Below are 20510 nucleotides of genomic sequence, written 5' to 3'. Positions count from 1 at the left end.
ACGGGCATGGAGGAGGGCACTTGTGGGGATGAGCACTGGGTGTTTTATGGAAACCAACTTGACAATAAACTATTTTAAAAAACTGAAAAAAAATGGTATCTTTACACACTTCTTTGTCAACTATTGTTGTGAACCGTTATAGAAAAGCAAAACAAAACGAAATAAAACAGAAAACAAAAACTGCCCAAAAGAAATGACACACAATTTCCATTAGCTCCAGATGTTATACTTAAAGTTGATATTCTTAAGCATCAAATATGTTATTTCTCCTTGCTAGACTATTTCAGCTCTGACCCAAATTTGATTCTTAAGGAAGAATATGACATATGTAATCAACTAGTGACTAGTTCTCTCATTTTAGGTAGGAGGCACACACTTTCTGAGCCTGGATTACCTTTATCTTTATAATGGTGGATGTACTTTCCAGGGTTGTTATAAGAAATTAAAAGAAGATAAAAATTTCAAAGTCACCTAGCAATGTGACCAGTACAAATAGAAGCTGGACAAGCATTAATTTACCAAGCAACTCTGTCTCCATTTTTAGCTCTCTGTACCCAGCTATAAAATAGACATCTTAATGATCACTTTTCACCTCACAGCACCATAAAGGAATATCAATACAATTCGCTTATTTCTATAAGTGGCCTTTGACAGTGATTGACATACAACATATCTCCATATCCAGAAAAAGAATACTAGAATGTAAAGGAAAAAGAACAAAAATAATTCATTTTTTCTGTAATAATTATTGGTCGAGCACAATGTAGAGTTTGGCAAATCTACTAAATGCACTTATGGTTATTATGTCAAATTTCATAATACTTAAGATTTTTATGAAAGTTAGGTTTAGGGCAATCATGGCTAGAGAGTTATGCTTGAAAAACAAATGTAACATTTTTTTATTTTTTTAATTTGAGAGAGAGAGAGAGAGACAGAGCATGAGTGGGGAAGGGCAGAGAGAGAAAGAGAGAGAATCTGAAGCAGGCTCCAGGCTCTGAGCTGTCAGCACAGAACCCAACACAGGGCTCGAACTCATAAACCCTGAGATCATGACCTGAGCTGAAGTTGGATGCTCAACCAACTGAGCCACCCAGGTGCCCCACAAACGTAACAATTTTTTAAAATCACAAAGCACTTACTGTCAAGAGTTTGAGGTTGATAATTCTGTGGTTCATTTGATGCTTACTCATAACAATAAAATCCAAGATATAATAATAAATTAATAATTAAAAAATAAAAGTAATAAAAATAAGTTTGAGCAGGGAACAGAGAGACTTTTTAACCTTTATCAAAGTTATATGCTTATTAAAGAGTAGGCATAGAGCATTCTACAGAACATTTTTCAGAGACTTATTTTTACTAAGACATGACAACTGCTTATAAGATTAACATATGTTATTATCTATGGCACCTTGGAATTTAAAATTAAAATATTTCCTATGTCTGTACATAAATAAGATTTCTCTGTTCCTTAAAGTGCCATGGCTTAAAGAAAAGAGGGTATGTGGAAAATTCAAATCAAATCATGATATTCAGATTCAACTTAGAACATAGTTTACAGAACTTCACATCGTGGGAGATCTTTTCCAAAAATTCAACCAAAGACTGGGAGGTTCTAGAAAATATATTTTATTTGTGTCTTCAAAACTGACATAAGCTTTGAATGTGGTTTGAGAACATGCCAACTTTTTACAAATGAGTTTAGCTAACCATATGTGGCTCATTTTTTTTCAACCCAGAAGTGGAAACTAGAAATACAGAATGTTAACATTCTATGGCCTTGAACCTCCTCAGCAGACCGGGTTAACTTAAGGCCAGCTTAAAGTATAATAATTGGTTTGGCTTTCTTGAAGGTATGATTTTTTACAGAGGAAGAAACAACTCTACACTGAGGCATTTAGTTCATTTACTCACTACTTATTCCAAAAGTATTCGAGGACATACTCTTTGGCAGTGACCAAAGCACAGTGGTCAGTATCCTCAGAGAATCACAGGTTATTTATTGAACCAGTATGATATCAGCAGCATGTGGTCAGATGGGCTCTTAGAGGAAGTACAGAGCAGGTGGAATGGAAGAACAAGTCGTGGGGCCCTAACCACGACTAAGGGGCCGGGAAGTCCCATGAAGGAAGTGGCTTTTCAGCTGATACAGAGCATGAGTAAAACTTAATCAGAAAAGGGAGAGAAGTGGGGAGAAGAGAATTTGTGTGCTGACAGTGAGCATCTAGAGAAGCCAAAAAATTCCAGAGGTATTTGGGCAGAACTTGACCTAACCTGTTTGTTTTATATTCCCAAAGTTTAGAACGATGCCTGGCTCCAAGAGGTCACCTAATAAATATTTATTAAATAAGTGAATGCAGAAATATATGATTGGGAAATTTCAAAAGTAACTTCTGGATTTCTTAACCACCAGGGTGGATGATTGTGTTTTTCAATGATAATCTGCACTATTTCTGCCTCTCCCTGAGTCGTCATTTTCTTAATTTATGGTGAAGGAGAGAGGAAAAATCTGCGAATCCTCAAACACTATTAATTCTTGTCCTTGTTAGAAGAGCTAATAATTTGAATTCAAGGATCAGCTTAATCCCCTCCTCTCCATCTCCACTGGCCTGCTTCGGTTTAGATGCTCATGATTTCTGGGCTCAATTAATGCAATTGCTTCTTAGCTGATCTTTTTCCACAGTGCTGCCAGATTATCCTTGTAAATGCAGATTTGTTCATGTCACTCCCTAAATTAAAACTCCCAGATAGCTTTTCCATTTCTTCAGACTAAAAATGCAAACTTTCATGTAACCCTCAAGGTCTTTCAAAGATTCAGATCTTTTGCCAAGTCTCAACTGCAACATTTTCCCTCCTTGATTTCAAGATTATCCTAATATAACATGTTCTCACCTTCACTTTGCTCCAGATTGTTGATTCAAAGGTAAAGTTCAAGACCAACCAGATATCAGGCGTGGCAATGAGTCTTGAGGAGAAATGATGCCAGCCAACAGTCATGCTGCTCTATCTTCCTGAACTTCTTCCTTTGGCTAAATCATGTTTTAAGATCTAATTCAGATAGAGTAGTTTCTTTGAAGGAGGCTCCCATTATCAACGAGGGTTTCTCAAAGTTGAACTCAATACCTCCCCTCTGGACTGTCACGGGGTTCTGTGCTTCTCCATATCAAAGCCCCTCCTTTTTGGCACTCTACAATTGTCTTCTGTGAGTGGATCTCCTCTATTGGCCTGTAAGCCCCTTGAGGGACAGACCATAAACTGTTCCCAACAAGCAGAAAGTAGGTAGGGATAATGGAAAGAAGGGAAAGATATGACTCATGAAAAACTGTTTGATATTTTCAGAACCTTTCTTTTCTTTAATTTTTTTGCTTTAGGCATTTCCCAAACCATCAATGGAAGGAATAAAGCTGAATTGACACTCTGAGACTCAGGTATGATTATCCAATAACTATTTTCACTGTTAAAACAAAATGGAGGCTATTAATAGCTAACCTGTCATATTGTTTGTAGATAATTTTTATTTTATTTAACAGATCCCTGGGTTAGATTTAATTCTCCTTTAACTTTGTAAAACATCTTGATTAACAGCAATAGGATTATAAATACTCATAGCAAACAGGCCCAGCTCTCTGGCACATCCACACACTTAAGTTCTAGACACTGAATTGTAACTGTGTGCTTCTGAGAATTAGTTATGTTTGCTGTCAAATCTGTTTATGTCTACTATGCTTTGGGCCATAATTATATAATTAAATATTATATAAACCAAAGAAGTATGAGTGTGAATAATTAGTGAGAATTTCCCCCAACAACTCTTTTGAAAAACTATTGTTGATTGCTTTGAAGATTCTCAATAAAAGGAGGCTTACTAAAAAAAAAAAAATGGTCTACTTGGATGAGGTGAGATTAGGGTAAATCTGTAAAATCTAAAAGGACTCTGAACTGTGCTTGTTTTTCCACATGTTCCGAAATTCTGGCACTGCTTTGAAGAAACTGAAACTACATTAAAGAGTGAAAACTAATGAGCACATTTTAAGCATGAAGTTTCTATGGAAGTGCAATTAGGGAAAACATACACAAGTAAATGACTCTATTGCAAAATTTGGTAAACAGTGTTATTTACAACTTTAAATTTTAAAAAGTTTTATGTGTGCAGGGCTGCCTGGGTAGCTCAGTTGTTGGTTAAATGTCAGACTTCAGTTTAGGTCGTGATCTTGCGGTTTATGGGTTCAAGCCCCATGTCGGGCTCTGTGCTGACAAATCAGAGCCTGGAGCCTGCTTCAGATTCTGTGCCTCCTTCTCTGTCTTAAAAATAAATAAACTTTTGGGGCGTCTGGGTGCCTCAGTCGGTTAAGCGTCTGACTTTGGCTCAGGTCATGATCTCATGGTTTGTGGGTTCAAGTCGTGCATTGGGCTCTGTGCTGACAGCTAGCTCAGAGCCTGGAGCCTGTTTCAGATTCTGTGTCTCCCTCTCTCTCTCACCTTCCCCGACTCACGCTATTTCTCTCTCTCAGAAATAAATAAAACATTAATAAATAAATAAATAAATAAACTTTAAAAAATTATTTTAAAATGTTGTGTGTGCTTATGTATTTCTCAATATTTCTCTATTTTTTTACTTTTGTTTAATCAAATTTCAATTATATTAGATCTTCTATATTCATATTCTACAAATAAATCTGCTAGCAAAGAACCTGGCATATAGTAGATAGTATAGGCTCAGTAAGTCTCAAACAAATGTTAGTTTCATTCCTCTCCTCTCTCCCTAAAATTACCCAACACTAAAAGATAGTTGATTTGAAGGAAGTTATTTTAGAAATAGACATCAATCTATAGAAAAAACAAATTTTCCTTGAAATATACTATTATATACGGTCAAAATAAATAATGCAAAATGTTAATTTACTCGTGGAAAATTATTTAAGCCATTACATTCTTAAGGCACTTTGGAAATGGACTCTGGAAGGAGAGCACATTTTCCTCATGGTGAAGCGTGCAAAACAATGTTCTCAGTTCAGGAACGAGCCAGACAACTCAGGAAAAGTAGAAGATGCTATGTTCTTCAGTACTATTTCAATATATTTTTTTTTTCTGAGAAATTACATATTAGTAGCAGGGAACCTAGGGAATTTCCCAGACCAGATCATTATCTATGACACTGCATTAGATGCACATATCATCATTGAAAGCTCCTGATAAAGTAGGAAAACATATACCCCATTTTGCAGAGCCTATATTATCCATGATATTGGCATAAAGGGATTGACATAGCCCACAGTTACTTCAGATATGAATTTCACAGCCAAAAAATGAGCTTTCCTTGAATCTGTAAGACTTCCAAGTCCATAGCCACCCATTTACCTTCTAGAAAAGGGATGATAAGATTTGCCAAGCAAAAGGAGAAGACTGTAATAAGAAAGTTTTAATGTCAGCCCTATCTCAAATGTAAGAATTCACCGCTCGCAAACATTTGTAATACGCTCTTCTCTTTAAAATGGCATCTTAAAATTTAATGGAATGATGCTCTAAATTTCTTGAATAAAAGATCTCAAAACCTTTGTGAAAAGTACCACAGATGCAGAGTATTTGAGCACAGTGAAATTCTACTTGCAAAATATTCTGCTCCATTCTCAGAAAAAGTTTGCAGCTCCCATGGAGTTATGGGGTGAAAGGGGAAAATGTACCTCAGAAAGATCGGGAAACTCTAGACATGCATGTACAGAATAATTGTGGAAATGATCTCAATGAATAAAAATACAGTGTTCTTGCATCTTCTATCAGGCCAAAGATCACCCAGTGTCTTTCTAAATAATATTTTTAAATTATCTAATGAAACTTAAAGTCACTCGTTTTAAGAGTGAGGATAACACTGCACTTACAAATGTTACACACCTCAGAGAGACACTTTCAAAGCTTTAAGATGCCCTACTTTTGGTAAATTCCAGCCCAGGCCCTCAGCAGAGCAACACCACGTCTGTTTCACTAAGAAGAGTTTTGCCCTCCAATGGGAGACTCCTTTGTCTTTCTCTCCATCTTTGAAGTTCTCCAGCTCATTAACTGTGCCCTTTCTCTGGTTTCTTGGCTCAATCTCCCTCTCCAAATCTCCCTTTCAACACAATATTCTAATTCCATAGTCTAAGAGATTTCCCTTTTTGTGTGCACTTATTCTTCTTTATCTCTTCAAAGCTGTTTTCACTCTTCTTGAGCACAGCTTCTTTTTGGAATGTCCTGTTTTGTTTTTGTTTTTGTTTTGGCTTCCCTGAGACCATTTTTTTCTACTTTTCATCTTTTCCATTGCCTCTCCTTAGTATCTTCACTGACTTACTTACCCTCATGCTTCAGTACAAGTAAAGATCCCGTTTCCGTATTTCTCCTTTTTCTGACAAAAGAAATATCATTTTTAAAGACTTGAATTCTCTATCTTATTTATGTGATTTCTAATCTAATACTCCACTGTCAGTTGCACTCTGGGACATATATTTGCTCTCCCTCTAAAATGCTGGATATTTCCAAATGGATATTCTTTTGACATCCAAGGTGAATGCGAGCTCAGCATCATTTCCTTGTTCGCACTATTGAAACTTAGTCACAGAGAACTAAGCCTCCCAAACAATTTGATGCCTAGTTTCTTATATGCATACATCCAACTCGTCAACAAATCCTTGCTCCATTCCTGAGATATCCTATTTTCTAAACCATCTGCAAGTTTCATGTTAACTTTCAGCTTTGACCACTAAGTGATATTCTTAAGTGGATTCCCTATTTCAGTTTTCCTCATATTATCTACGCACATAGTTCTCTCTCTTGGGAGCTCTTCCATTTCAAACTGCATCTCCATTTGAAAAAAGTCGTAATAAATTTCAAGTCCATCAGGGTCTAATTTGAATGTCACGTCTTTCCTGAATATCATCCTTTCATCAATATACTCTCTCCTAACTTGAATTTCTTTTGTATTGTTTGTCTCTCTCTGCCTTATATTATAGCTATTATACACAAACATGAGATTCTGGAATTTTTGAGGATGGGGATCAAACTTTGTACATTCCTTTATCTCCTATGGGATCTGGTATGCTTCCTTGAGCATAAAAAAGTGATAGGTAAATATTTTAGAGATTTAAATTAAATTTGTGCATTAATTAAAAGAAAAGTGTAGTTAATTATTTTCATGCATTATTTTCAGGTATATTAAAGTGTTACGACTGTCAAGTCTGGCAGACCAATTTTTTTTTTTTAATGGAAGTTTGGTTTGGAAGGAAGTGAAGAGATAAAATGAAACAAAGAATAAGAACATTATGTCATCCAGAAATTCCCAACTTCTAAAGAGAACTGAACTCAAGATCCACAACTGAATAGTCAAACCAATTTTTTTTTTGCAGGAAGTACCTATGAAGTGGGGAAAAAAAATCATTAATTATACTTCTGCAGAGAAAGACACTATGGAGCACACACACACACAGATACACACACATACATGGGTACACACACATAGTGCACATACATGTTTTTTCCATTCTATTTAGGAAATGCTGTTTCTAGCTCTACTCTTCAATCATCATGTGACCACTAGGGAATTCATTTCCAAATAGAGTCAGTCCCTTTTCAAATGGGGTAGTGATATCTAAACCCAACAATCCCTCAGTATATTTCTGGGATTCCAGTGAGAATGTAAAACAAGGTCAGGTTATATTCAAAAAGTGTTTTTCTTGTTTAACAACAAAAATCATTTCACAAATCTTTCTATTTAACATACCATGTTTGCAAACTGGTAAAGCTGAGAACTGCACTCCTTGGTATTTTTAAAGTCCATTAAAAACAAATGCCTGCAGTTCTAAAAACCAGCCTTCCATCTCTCATTCATATAATCAATGTGACATGTAAATGTGAATCACTAGAGAGGCTACTTAAGAACCAAATACTCATTCATGGATGCATTAGTTGTTCTAAATGGAGTAGCCAATGTGCAGTCTTTATGCCCAACAGGTTGTACATCTGCTTAATGCACCCGAATGTAATAAGGTGATAGATTGAAATATAGATGCTACAGATGGCCAACACAGATGCCAGAAGCTTGGCTCCCTATTTTCCTAGAATGACTTTCCGGGAACAAGTCACTTTCCCTGATTGGTTTCCTCCAGACAAAATAATTGAATCTAATGCTCTGTGTCAACGCAAGCACTTGGATTATTTGCTTTATGGTGCAGCCCTTAGGGGTTTCAGGGTCCGGTGTTAAAATTTGCCTTTGATCAAGCCTCATCCTCTCTTAAACATCTTTATTCATAACAAATTAGAAGCTATTATCACAACATATTAGCAACAGTTTTAATGCCCACTGTGCATCTTAAAATAAAAAGAAACAATTTCCTCATGATAATGGATGCACTATCTTTGTTGGCCTCATTATAATATTTATCATCTGTTATTTGTCACATGTGAGAGTACAATGAGCCGGTGCCTTACCCTAGTGAAAGATACACACCCCTCAGGGCTTACAGTTTATTGGAGAGCACATTTAAATTCAAGCTCTACCTTATTAAAATAAACCCTTCTATGCACATCCAAGAAGGCCAGGGAAATGTGACTTTGTGGCTGCCTTATTGAAAGGGGAGTTTCTTATTTACTGAGGAATGGTTCAACTTAGGGTGTATAATTAACTTAATGATTCCTTGGCAGAGTTCCCTACCCCCACCCCCATTTATAACTGTCATTTGTAGGCACCTGTTTCAGTTTTCTCTTAAAGAGTTTTCCTTGAAAAATAATAGGATTTGAATCCAGATTGAAATCACCAAAAGAGATTTCACTGTACTCATTTAGTTTAAAAAATGGAAGATGAAGCATTGTAAGTTTTAGATTAAATTGGGAATACAGAAGACACAGCATTAAATGTTCACATTCCCCCAGCCACTCAATTTCTTGGTATCTTCTCTCAAAGATACCTCGTTTCTTCTTATCTCAGCCACCACTCCTGAGGTCAGACCTGGACCTTTTGATTTCTAATACCTTCACCCTCTCCACAGAGTCAATGTAAATATCTGCATTATTAACTATCAACATCTATCTTTCAAGTTCACTACCTTTGTTTGGTAAAGCTCAAGTCCCCTTTGTCACTTTTTTTTGGAAACTCCCATCCACTGGTTTTGCTATCTTCTCTGTATTCCTCCTCAACTGCTGTAAAGGTTGTCTTTCTGTATGCAGCCCAAGTTCATTATTATCACTCCCTGGCCCATACCCGCAGCACTCTAGTCTAATGAGAGGTCATGGTCAGTCGGTGCAGGGGCATGGCAGATGAGGCTGTCACCATCACATGCGCAAGTGACGCCATGCACCCACCAGGTGATGAGGCTGTCACCATCACATGCACAAGTGACCCCATGTAACCACCAGGTGATCAGGCTGTCACCATCACATGCACAAGCGATGCCACACAAGCACCAGGTTTGGTGTGTAGCCTTCTCCCATCTTTTTTCCATAACATTACTACATCTACTGGAGATTCATTTAAGGGGATGCCCCCTTGCTCAAATGCCCACAACAGCATTTAATTTAAAAATATTTTATAATGTGACAGCTCCACACATGTTCAATCTTATTTTGTGCTTCTGTACTCACCAATATCTATTTTCAGCTGATGCCCTCCACCAAAAATACAGACCCCTGATTAATTAATACATATCCGATTAATTCATTAAACCCATTAACTCTTGAAGACCTATTTGGCCAAGGCAGAGTGTTAAGTCCTAGTCATTCAACACAGAACATGATATTTATCCTTCCCAAACTGGGAGCCAGGTGATCAGGATGGATACCATGAAGAGAAGAGTGATGTGAAAAAGAAAAAAAGGACCTTCTCCACACAGCACTGAGTGAATAATTCAATCACCTGGTAGAAGGTCCTCTTCCCATTTCTTCTAATACTACTTGTTCTTTAAAACCCAGCACCAGTATGATGCAATCCAGTCTCCCTGATAGCGGATTTCTCTAAATATCTCTTCTTATACCAGCAGAAGTGCAGATAGAATAGATTTCATTTTTCTAATTCATTTCATGATTTCAATTTTTGTTGTCAAATAAGGTAAACGTTCCTAAAGTGGGGTGGGGATCAGTGCTGTTTCCTATGTTTGTTTTTAATAGTCCTTTTGTAGTCTTGAACATTCAGGAGACTCTTTTCTCAGAAAAACTGTCCTATTAATATCTCCTTATAAATTATTGAAATAGGCACATGTAGGGGCACCTGGGTGGCTCAGTCAGTTAAGTGTATGACTTCGACTCAGGTCACGATCTCATGGTTTGTGGGTTCGAACCCCCGTTGGACTCTGTGGTGACAGCCAGCTCAGAGCCTGGAGCTTGTTTCAGATTCTGTGTCTCCCTCTCTCTGACCCTCCCCTGCTCATGCTGTCTCTCTTTCTCTCTCTCTCTCTCTCTCTCAGAAATAAATAAATAAATAAAAAGAAATAAGCACATGTAAACATTTAACAATGAAGGGTCACATGAGCACCATAAATTGACTTCTGCACGATGAGCATATACAGCGCTTTGAATTTTTTTTGACCACATTGAGTGAGTTTAGATAAAGCTAATGCATTGTTTTGGGTGGGTATTATTACTTTACTAGAAATAGTATAAGAAATACAGTCATAAACAAGCTTTCATTGCCTTCTCTGATGTTACACTGAACTTCTGTAAAATCCAGGCAGACAAGACTCTTCCATAAGGATGGAGGTACAAATGCAATCGCACTGCACATGCTAGCTCTATAAACAGAAATCAATCTATTCCACCACTTTTTCCCACTCCACCTCAACCCCCAAAGTGTCATTAACAGGAATAGTAAATATAGTAAGTAACATTCCTTTAGACAATACCCTCAAGTTCAGAGAAAACAAAATAAAACCACAAAATCATACCTTGGCAAATACATGAGGAATGCTTGCTTGCAAATCATTTCTTCCAAACCTCTTTTACCCTCTGTAGGACCCAGTTTTCTGGAAGGAATGGGATTATGTCTGTTGAGATCTGATATCTTCCTTCATAAGACACAAGTAGGCTCTGGAGCAGAAATGAATGACGAACTGGGACAAGCAGGTGAATCCAGAAGAACTGGTCACCTCAGGGTAAAGCATATGTGACCGAATGTGCACAACGGGCAGGATTTGATGTGACCGAATGCATTATGGCAACTGATTCATTCTTGCCTTTTGAAGTCATCCTTAAAATCAAGCTCACTAATACTTCCCATTTCCCTTCAGATATACAGAGACTATTCACAGTAAATCAGGTGACAGAAACTTTGGTTCACATCCAGTTTTGTGGGGAGACACAGTCATTGAGTAATTTGTCTAGCTCAATGAAAGTTGGTGATCTGTGTGTCACATTCCCTCATATTAGGGGAACTGTCAGTGTTCCCATCAACTTAGATTTAGAAATCATTTTTTTTTCCTTAAGAGCACTGGATGTTGTCATATATTTCATATGATGTGTTGGTACAAACATAACCCCATTTTACAAATTAAATAACTGAATAACAAGGAGCAAAACTAAACAGAAGAGCTAGAAGTAAGGTCAGAGAGGCAATTGGAAGTATGGGCTTGATTCTCAGCCATAGTACGGACTTGCTCTGAGTGGCCTGAGAAATGATAGGGAGTTTTCTTGTTGCGTGCTAGAGTTAATCACACTGGCTTGGTGGGGCCTCTTGTATCTTTCCAACCCCAACATGACTTTACATTGTTAGCTTGAAATCAGCCACAGTGGAAATGTTTACATGGGGGAAATCAGCAAATGCCACAAATGAAGGTGTTTCCTTTTTCCCTGCAAAGGCGAAAACTGTTTAAATCTCCCATTATTTTATGTTGGCAATACTGTAGGTGTTAGATAAATATGACGATAAGCAGATGTCACTCTGCAGCTCCAAGTTCATGGCCCTACACCAGCCTATGCTTTTTCCAGAACCCAGCAATGGTGTCCTCACTCTACCAATATACTTTTGGGGAATGGATTTTAAACAGGCTTTTTAAAAAACAGAAAATTTGCTATAAATATGTGCCTATTTCAGCAGTCCCTACTTTACTCTGCACCAAGCAAACTGACAGGAAACGCCGTGGAAGTAGCATCTAAATTATCAGCGTCTTTTATATTTATGCAAAATACCTGCATTCCTCAAATGATGTTTCTCACAATGTCCTTGTGAATACACAGTCTTGTGTGATTATACCCATTTTATGAATGAAAGAACACACTCTGATTGGTAAATTGACTGTCAGACTCAATTTCAGAATGTTCCACATCTATGACAATCTGCCTGTTTGTATCATGCTGCATGGCTTACATTTGAATAGGGAATTAATGACCCCAGGTACTTCACTTAATGATTTGACACAGTGCATGGACTAAATTATTCATAATAATAATGACAGCAATAATAAAATTATAACCATTTATATTTAAGACACTATTGTATGTATGAACTATTTCCATACATCCCTACGAACTAGAAACTATTATAGTCCCCATTTTGCAGATGGAAAGATGAACTGTAAGGAGCCTAAGTAACCTGCCCAAGGTCTCACAGCTTGAAATTAAGTTGGCTTTGAACCAGGCCTGACTATCCCCAGAGCTTTTGCATAGTCTTAAAATTTATGGGACGTGGGGATTTTTTTAAAGAAAAAAATTCCAAATATAGAGTCTTAGAATATAGATATGCTGTACAAGATGGCCTTGTTCCAACAGGCTTGCCTCTGATGGTCCTGACAAAGATGCTTCTTCCAATCAACAAGCAGAGAGATAGTCACTGTAACCTGTGGACATCAGAGGGACTTTGTTCCACTATGACCCACCAGTCCCATGCGTCACGGACCAGCCAACAGACGACAGGCACATGGACTTTCTCCTGGCCTTAACTACTCAGGGACACACTCTGATTTACCTGCTCCATACAGGCCCCAGAATCAATCCACATCCTTTTGGTCCATACCACTACCTTCTCTACTCTTTTTATCTTCTGTTCCACAGCCAGATGAGACGCAGCTTTCCCAATTTTTACTACCTGAGAATGTGCAGACAATGTATGCTAAAAATAAAGTAAATGGTTAAATCAGGAGCATTTACAGCCTAGAAAAATCTTTTATTGCTTTAGAGGAAGTGATATAGAATCTATGATTTTATAGAGAAGAAAAGCCTTTCTGAGACCATACTCCACTGGAAATATCACCAGCCAAAATTTGAGACCGTAAGTATGTCTCATGGATTGAAGCATCACTAACTGCAGAGTAAAGAACCCCAGCCCAACCCACTGGAAAGAAGCCATTTGTAGCAGACAGCTTTGCAGTATCTGCATTGGAGGAGGGGAAAACGTACGAAGTCCCTACCAAAGATAAATAATTGTGATAGAAACTGTAAAAATACACTGGATGAAGATGCTATAGTCAAGTCTGAATTTCAAGAAATTGCTAAGAGATTGCAAACTCAGACACTTAAACAACTCTGATTTAAAACCCTTAACTAAAGAAAGAAAACACTTTAACACAGATGGGTGCGGTGATGGTGTTCAACACAAAATAAGATTTGTGTGTAATAAAGGATGTAGGACCCAGATGCCTAAGGAAGCAGATTCGTGTTTAATCAGCAATGGAACATTTCCTTTGACCACAGCCCAGCTAAGGAATTCTCTAGCTCTTTAGAGAACAAGTTGATTGAAATTTGATTCTCACATTGTATATTATAGAATATGTTACTTCTTGCTTCTATAATGCTACAGGTAACAAATTATATGCAATAATCCTTCTGTAGTGTGACAGTTTTATTTAAACGTTTTTTTTTAAGGTCCTGTGTTTTAAGGTCCTGTCTTCAGGCATCATTAGGAAGGGGTGTTGGATGGACTGGATCACATTCAAAGACCCTAAGACTTGTCCATCTTGATCCTCATTCTGTCCCCGTCATCCTGTGCATTAACTTGGAACATGAATACCATCAAGAAGTGCTGATTAAATAGCAGATCAAATAAATAATCTCACAAAAGTTGTCAAGAGAGTGATGCTCCAGGTAGGCAAACTTGAGTCTCAACACCTCTTAACAGCATCTAGTCATGTGACTCATTAGACAAGCATCCATGTGTATTTAAGGTTGTTTTGGCTAACAACAAACTTTAGGACAAAGTTTGGCAAGTCCATATTTAAGAAAAAACAAAGTTCTAACAAGATTTCAGTCTACATAATGAGTTATCTTTGTCTTGTGAGGATCCATATTGTCCAGGGCTCCTGACAGAGTCAACCCTGTGTGAACTCCCTTTTCAGTTTCTGGATTGATAATCCTGGTCTTGGATTACCTAGTCCTCTCAAGCAACAAGGCTTCCTTGATCTACTTGACATTTCTTTCACCCAGAAGGTGCTACTTATACAATTTAATTTACAAAGAAAGTCAGGGAGATGTCCTTACATCTACAAGGAAAATCCCCAGTGTTCTGCAAAATTAGTCTTTCCCTTCGTTTAGCCACAAGCGTCCTCTATCACTGTTACAAGGCATTATTCATGGAGATGCTTTGAAAATTTCTCTTTAAAGGATAATGATTGTGGGTTTCATGTGCTGCTGCTAAGGGAGTTGAACAAGAGTCTTTATGTTGTAAGTAATCAAAGGGATACCTTTGGGATAACATCACATGTTGAATGATATAGAATGGAACAGAATAGAATGGAAATTGAATCTCAGAGCTAGAAGCTGCCCCATCCCCCCAGAGTATTTAGTTCTGTGTTTCGTGAAGTGCCCTAACAAACAGAAGCCCCTCTAATGGGCAGTATGTGAATTAAGAGTTTCATAGTCAAGTTATGAAGAAGAGTCAAGTTGAAGACAGTTTAGTAGTTTCCTTAACTGGAGGTCGAGAGGATAAACAATATGCAGATGTGTATTCTGATGGTCCAAGAAGATTTCACAGTTTATAGTTACCCAAACTGTTTTTGCTGGGAATTTCACAGAGCTATTAGCATCCTTTGAGGGAATGGACTTGGAGTTAGTGATGTTCAAATGGGGCTGCACATTGGATCCACTTGGAGACCTTTAAAAAATGGTGGTGTCAGGATTCATCCCCAGAGAGATCTATTATTCAGTCTGGGTCAAGATCTTGGGCATTGGTATTTAAAAAGCCTTCCAGGGTCTCACAATGGGCAGCCAGAGTTGAGAAACTTTGTGTTGTGTGAGTTCGACCCCCATGCTTTGGAGATGAAGAAACTGCTTATCTACATGCCCACATCTGGGCTGCATGACCTCATATTGTTTTCATGACCCCCACAAAAGTTAGGGATTTGAGAATGTGACTAACACTAATACCCATTTCATCTCTAAAAGGGTCAATGCATTATTTATCATGCTTTTAATAAGAAGGGAAATTAGAAATCCATTGTCTTATTTTATGATTCATTACCAGCTACTGGCAAATGGGACAACTCATGTTTGAAAGAAAAAGAGGAAGTTCTAATCTGTGAAGAAAATTACTGCCAAAAAAAAAAAAAACCACATAAGTATGATGTGGAATTTGGAGTAAGTGTGCAGCTGAGTGAGTGAAACTTTTTATTTCAGTTAAAGTTGGTGTCACCAATCATTAGTTTTGTAGGCGAGGTTAGAACTGCTTTTATCCCTGGATTCTTAGCCCAGCTCTGCTGGAAACCATTCATTTCCTTACCTGGGTGCTGTACTTCCCTATTTATTGTGTGGTTTTGAGTTACCTTTTAAGGGAAGTTCTTGTTTCAATACCACTGATGAACTCACACTCAGCAGGTGTGATGGTGGAAGTCACTTCATAACAATTGTCTCACTGAGTTCTATAGGCCCTTGTGGAAGTTGGCTGAAATCTGCCCCCAAAGAGTGTCCCTTAGGAGAGGAACAAAGGGGCCACTCAACTACCCAGAAAAATTTGGAAATAAAAGTCATATCAAAGGGATGAAATAAAAATTCCATTAGGTTTTAAGGGGCACCTGGGTGGCTTAGTCGGCTAAGCGTCTGACTTTCGCTTAGGTCATGATCTCGTGGTTTGTGAGTTCGAGCCCCGCGTCAGGCTCTGTGCTGACAGCCAGCTCAGAGCCTGGAGCCTGTTTCAGTCTGTGACTCCCTCTCTCTCTGACCCTCCCCTGCTCACGCTGTCTCTCTCTCTCCTAGAAATAAATAAAACATTAAAAATAAATTCCATTAGGTTTCTATGATGGACTTACAAAATGACCAGTCCATTTTTTTCCTCAAATAAAATAAACAAAATCTGTTTGCTATCTTTTTAAAGGCCAAGGATTATCATTCTTCTTCTGGCACGTATGACTTCATTATGTGTATACTGCTAAACATGTGCCTTTTTTCTAAGTGGCAGCAGGATTATGGAATGGAAATCCATAAATTTTGATTTAAACTCCATGATGGTCAGGGGCACCTGGGTGGCCCAGTTGGTTAAGCATCCAATTTTGACTCAGGTCATGATCTCACAGCTCCTGAGTTTCAGCCCCGCGTCGGGCTCCGTGGTGACAGCTCAGAGACTAGAGCCTGCTTCAGATTCTGTGTCTCCTTCTTTCTCTGCCCCTCCCACATTCTCTCTCTCTCTCTCTCTCAAATGAATAAACATTAAAAAAATTTAAATTCATGATGGTCAATTAATATGGGTCAAAAGAAAATTCTTGAGAGGAAAAGACAGCTTTGTGAATGCTGAAGCCAAATTTCTTTTCCAGTGCCAATGGAATCTTTCCTCTCCTCTTATACCAAGCATGCTGTGAATGAATGTCAGCTATGCTTCTGCCAAAGCTACCAACAGATGTGCCACTGTACACAAAGACAGTCGAAGATCTGTTTAAAACACTGCCTATTTAGTTGTTCCTGTGGGTGTGATTATAAGGGGGAAGTGTACGAGAGGGGGATGGAGACTAACAGAAAATGACAGCTATAAAAACCTTTAAATGCCCGTGAACAGACAGTACCACCAGAAATACCACAGGTTACTTTCAAAAGTGGGATAAAAGTGGTCTATCCAAGCTAATTAAAATTTGTATACAGATTTGTATTCTGTCAAGTTGAAAGTTACCTATGAGAAAGCAGAGAAGAGGTTCTTGGCTCAAGTAGAGGTCAAGGGAAGATGTGAGGGCCCCCTGTGGACCTGGAGGCCAGCACCTCTGTGCACTGTCCTCTGCCATCTTGTCTGGGCACCAATACGTGCTTGCGGCCAGGGCCAGGCCACAGTTTACTGACTCCCAGTACAAAGCAGAGAGTCTGCTGAGATTTTTCCTTCCCAGAGAGAGAGGGAAGGTGAGCCAGGGAAAGCCCACTCAGCACCCAGAGACTGTCCAAGATGATAGGAAGCAGAAGAGACAGAAGTAAGAGACTGGTATTAGCTACCAGATGGCACTCCATGATTTTTGTCTATGTTTGGTTTCAGAGGCGTTGGTGATGTTTTTCCAGACTGCAGTGTCGTCTTTCTCCCATACTAGTGACTAACCTTTAACTGCTAAGGCCTTTTCCACCAAAAATGTATAAATGTAGGGATCTCTGGAGAACAGCTAGAACTCAGAGGAGGTAACGGCTGTTATCCCATAATTTTCTCAAAAGGGAGGGCCCAGAGACATTGAACTGTGATGGGAAAGGTAGGAAAACAAGTAAATACCGTACCAGATCCTGAAGGAGAGCTTTGTGTCCAGCCAACCCACCCCAAAGTGGGCTCTTATGGGGTTTCTTTCTCTTCTATATTTTAATACAGCCGCAATTGCTTTGACTGACAATAATGAATTTAGATGTGCAGTAGCTGGAAATAAATCCAGAGGTTATTTCAAAGGTTACTTATGAAGCAGATGTCTCCATGGAGGAAATCAGTGGCATTTGGAAGCAGAGCTCCTGTCTACCTGATACCATAAGCCCAGCTCAGCAGTAGGCAAGGCTCAGTGCCTGTGTCTGCTTGCTCTCCGGGCTTACGCACAGTGCAGTTTGCATAGGTCTTCAGAGAATTCTCTGTAGCATCAAAGCTCGAAACATTTACCTCCTACAGAAACGCTAATAGCTGGCAGTTTTCTTTTCAGCTCATCTACTACCATAGCTCCCATCCTTGGCTAGTCTTTCAAAGTCGGCTGTTGCCGGGAGCATAAAAACTATCACTGCTTTTTTGGCTTCACTACCTATGCTGTCACTCCTGACTGATTTTTCATACATCGCAACAAAGTTTCTCAAGAATCTGAGTCTCCTCTTTTTACCTGGGTGGTGAAATCACAGCCAGGAGAAGAAAGGCTCAGAAGATGATGGCTCTTCTGGCCAGGGAATAGGAGCCAGGATACAGGTGCTGAAAGTAGGCACTGTGAGATGGGAGAAGTGAGAGCAAATGTCACAGGGCATTGGTTCCCAATCGAAGTGGGGACAGTTTTGCTCCCCAAGGAGCATTTATCAATGTCTGTGGACATTTGTGACTGCCATGACTCCAGGAGGGATGGCTCCTGGCTTCTAGCAAGTAGAGGCCAGGGATGCTGGTGAATATTCTACAAGACATAGGACAGCAGGCTCAGCAAACTACCCTTGGGGGTCCTGCAACTTTGTGAGGTGATGACACGTCACACTCCTTTTGTGCCCATTCTTCCATCATTTCAGCAATTTGGAAAATATTCTCCTTTTCCTCTCCAGTGTTGCTCTGAGTGTGGGGCTGTGGGGTTCAGTTGGAGGGAGCTAAGTCCATATGTACCCTACATACATTTCCTGACCAAAAACACCCTGTGTCCTGAGACATGGCACTGTCCCACCCCTTTGTTGCTCTTCAACAGTCCTCTAGAAAACATCAGAAAGGCAGAGCTAATGGGAGGAAGTTAATCCTGGAGACATCTCCCTCTGCTTCCTTCTGCAGTAACTTTTCCCACAAAGCTATAGGGTTGGGGCACCTGGGTGGCTCAGTAGGTTGAGGTTATATAGTTCAGGTCATGATCCGGCTGTTGGTGGGATTGAGACCCTGTGTCAGGATCTGTGCTGACAGCGTGGAGCCTGCTTGGGATTCTCTCTCTCTTTATGTCCCTCCCCAGCTTGTGCATGTGCTCATTCTCACTCTCTTTCTCTCAAAATGAAAAAATAAACATTTTTTTTTAAAGCTGTTGGGTTAAAGTAGGCACAAACCTAACCTAGAGACATCACTAAAATGGTTTCTGTCAACAACTCACTGAAGTCCTAAGTACATCACCCCAAGTTCACATAGGCCAGGCTGGTGAACCTAAACTTTAGAAGGTCTCAAAATCACCTGGAGAACTTTTTATAACCCAAATTAATGGACCCTCCAGTGTTTCTGGCTTGATAGATCTGGCACAAGCCCCAAGAGTTTTCATTTCTAGCCAGGTCCCAGGTGATACTGAAGCTATTGGCTGCCCCAACCCCACACCGAGAACCACTGGACTAGGCTGACCAAGTTTGATTCCAAAGGTCATGTTCAAACAGTAACATTCAGGGGCTCTTGGGTGTCTTGGTCGGTTAAGCATCCAACTTTGGCTCAGGTCACGATCTCTTGGTTCGTGGGTTCAAGCCCTGCATTGGGCTCTGTGCTGACGGCTAGCTCAGAGCCTGGAGCCTGTTTCAGATTCTGTGTCTCCCTCTCTTTCTGACCCTCCCCTGCTCATGCTGTCCCTCTCTCTCTTTTTCTCTTTCAGAAATGAATAAAACATTGAAAACAAATTTTTTAAATAAAATACCCTTTTCAAGATAGTTGTTTTCCCGTGCCTGAAATAGAGAAATTCCCTATAGCACTTTTCCTCACTTAGCAATTATGTTATCAAATTATTTCTGCCTGAAACTTTTAGTGACTCAATCCTAAATAAAATATTTTCAGTTCTCCATATAAAGCTTAAAATGAACAAAGATTAGGAGCATTAAGTTTAATAAATATTTATTTAGTAGCAATTTTCTTCTTAGGTTACTCTTACTCATATATTGTTATGTGAAATAGTGTGTGTATGTGTCTGTATAAACATCATACCTTTTTTGTGCATAGCTCTTGTCACAATTACAAATAATTATAAAAGGACATAATTTTGGCCAGTATTTTTACCGAGTGCTTATGGGTTCCACAGCTCTGGGACTAAACATGAAACCCACACTTTTCCTTTTTAAAGTTTCTGCTCGGATCAGGGCAGAAAGTTTGAGTAATGTTGGATTAATTTCATTTTTAAACAATTAAAAATAAATGACAGATTTTCACGTTACCCATCATCTGCACATAAATTAGCAGGTGCACTCTAGCAACACAATGTTAGGAAAACATAAGCCAGTCTCTTCTCACTAAAAAGATGGGATATTTACCAGCTTTCTGAAGAAGTCCTGAACAGTTCACGGGATTCCTGAAATAATGAGTCCACAGGCTTCATCCTTCTTCTATACAGCATTTCATCCATTTCTCACTCCCATTCCAACCCTATTGTCCTTCCTTTTCGCAGCAAGACTGCATATTTGTTTACCTTAGTCTTTTGCTCAGGTGGGGCCCGCTGGGGAAAAGAGCCACTCTAGGGATTCCAGCTCAGAGACCAGGAGGAGGGAGCTTCAGCTCT

At 39.0% G+C, this 20510-nt stretch overlaps 1 protein-coding gene across 3 annotated transcripts in view; it reads right to left on the bottom strand.

Moving 5' to 3' along the window:
* The window catches only part of NYAP2 (neuronal tyrosine-phosphorylated phosphoinositide-3-kinase adaptor 2), a 180596-nt gene extending 160096 nt beyond the window's left edge, over window positions 1-20500 (bottom strand). For 2 of the 3 annotated variants that reach the window (XM_077748600.1, XM_077748602.1), the window contains exon 1: window positions 20266-20500. In XM_077748600.1, the coding sequence (XP_077604726.1) occupies window positions 20266-20357 (92 nt within the window). In that variant the 5' untranslated portion in view covers window positions 20358-20500. Of the gene's footprint in view, window positions 1-10898; window positions 10977-20265 lie in introns of all 3 variants that reach the window. The other variant, XM_077748601.1, reaches the window with a different exon arrangement.
* Between the last annotated feature and the right edge of the window lie 10 nt (window positions 20501-20510).

This window comes from Crocuta crocuta, unplaced genomic scaffold (genome assembly GCF_008692635.1).
Source record: "Crocuta crocuta isolate KB4526 unplaced genomic scaffold, BGI_CrCroc_1.0 scaffold229, whole genome shotgun sequence".
Lineage (NCBI taxonomy): Eukaryota > Metazoa > Chordata > Mammalia > Carnivora > Hyaenidae > Crocuta > Crocuta crocuta.
Note: the sequence above shows the minus strand (reverse complement) of the source record. Positions and strands in the feature narration are given on the sequence as shown.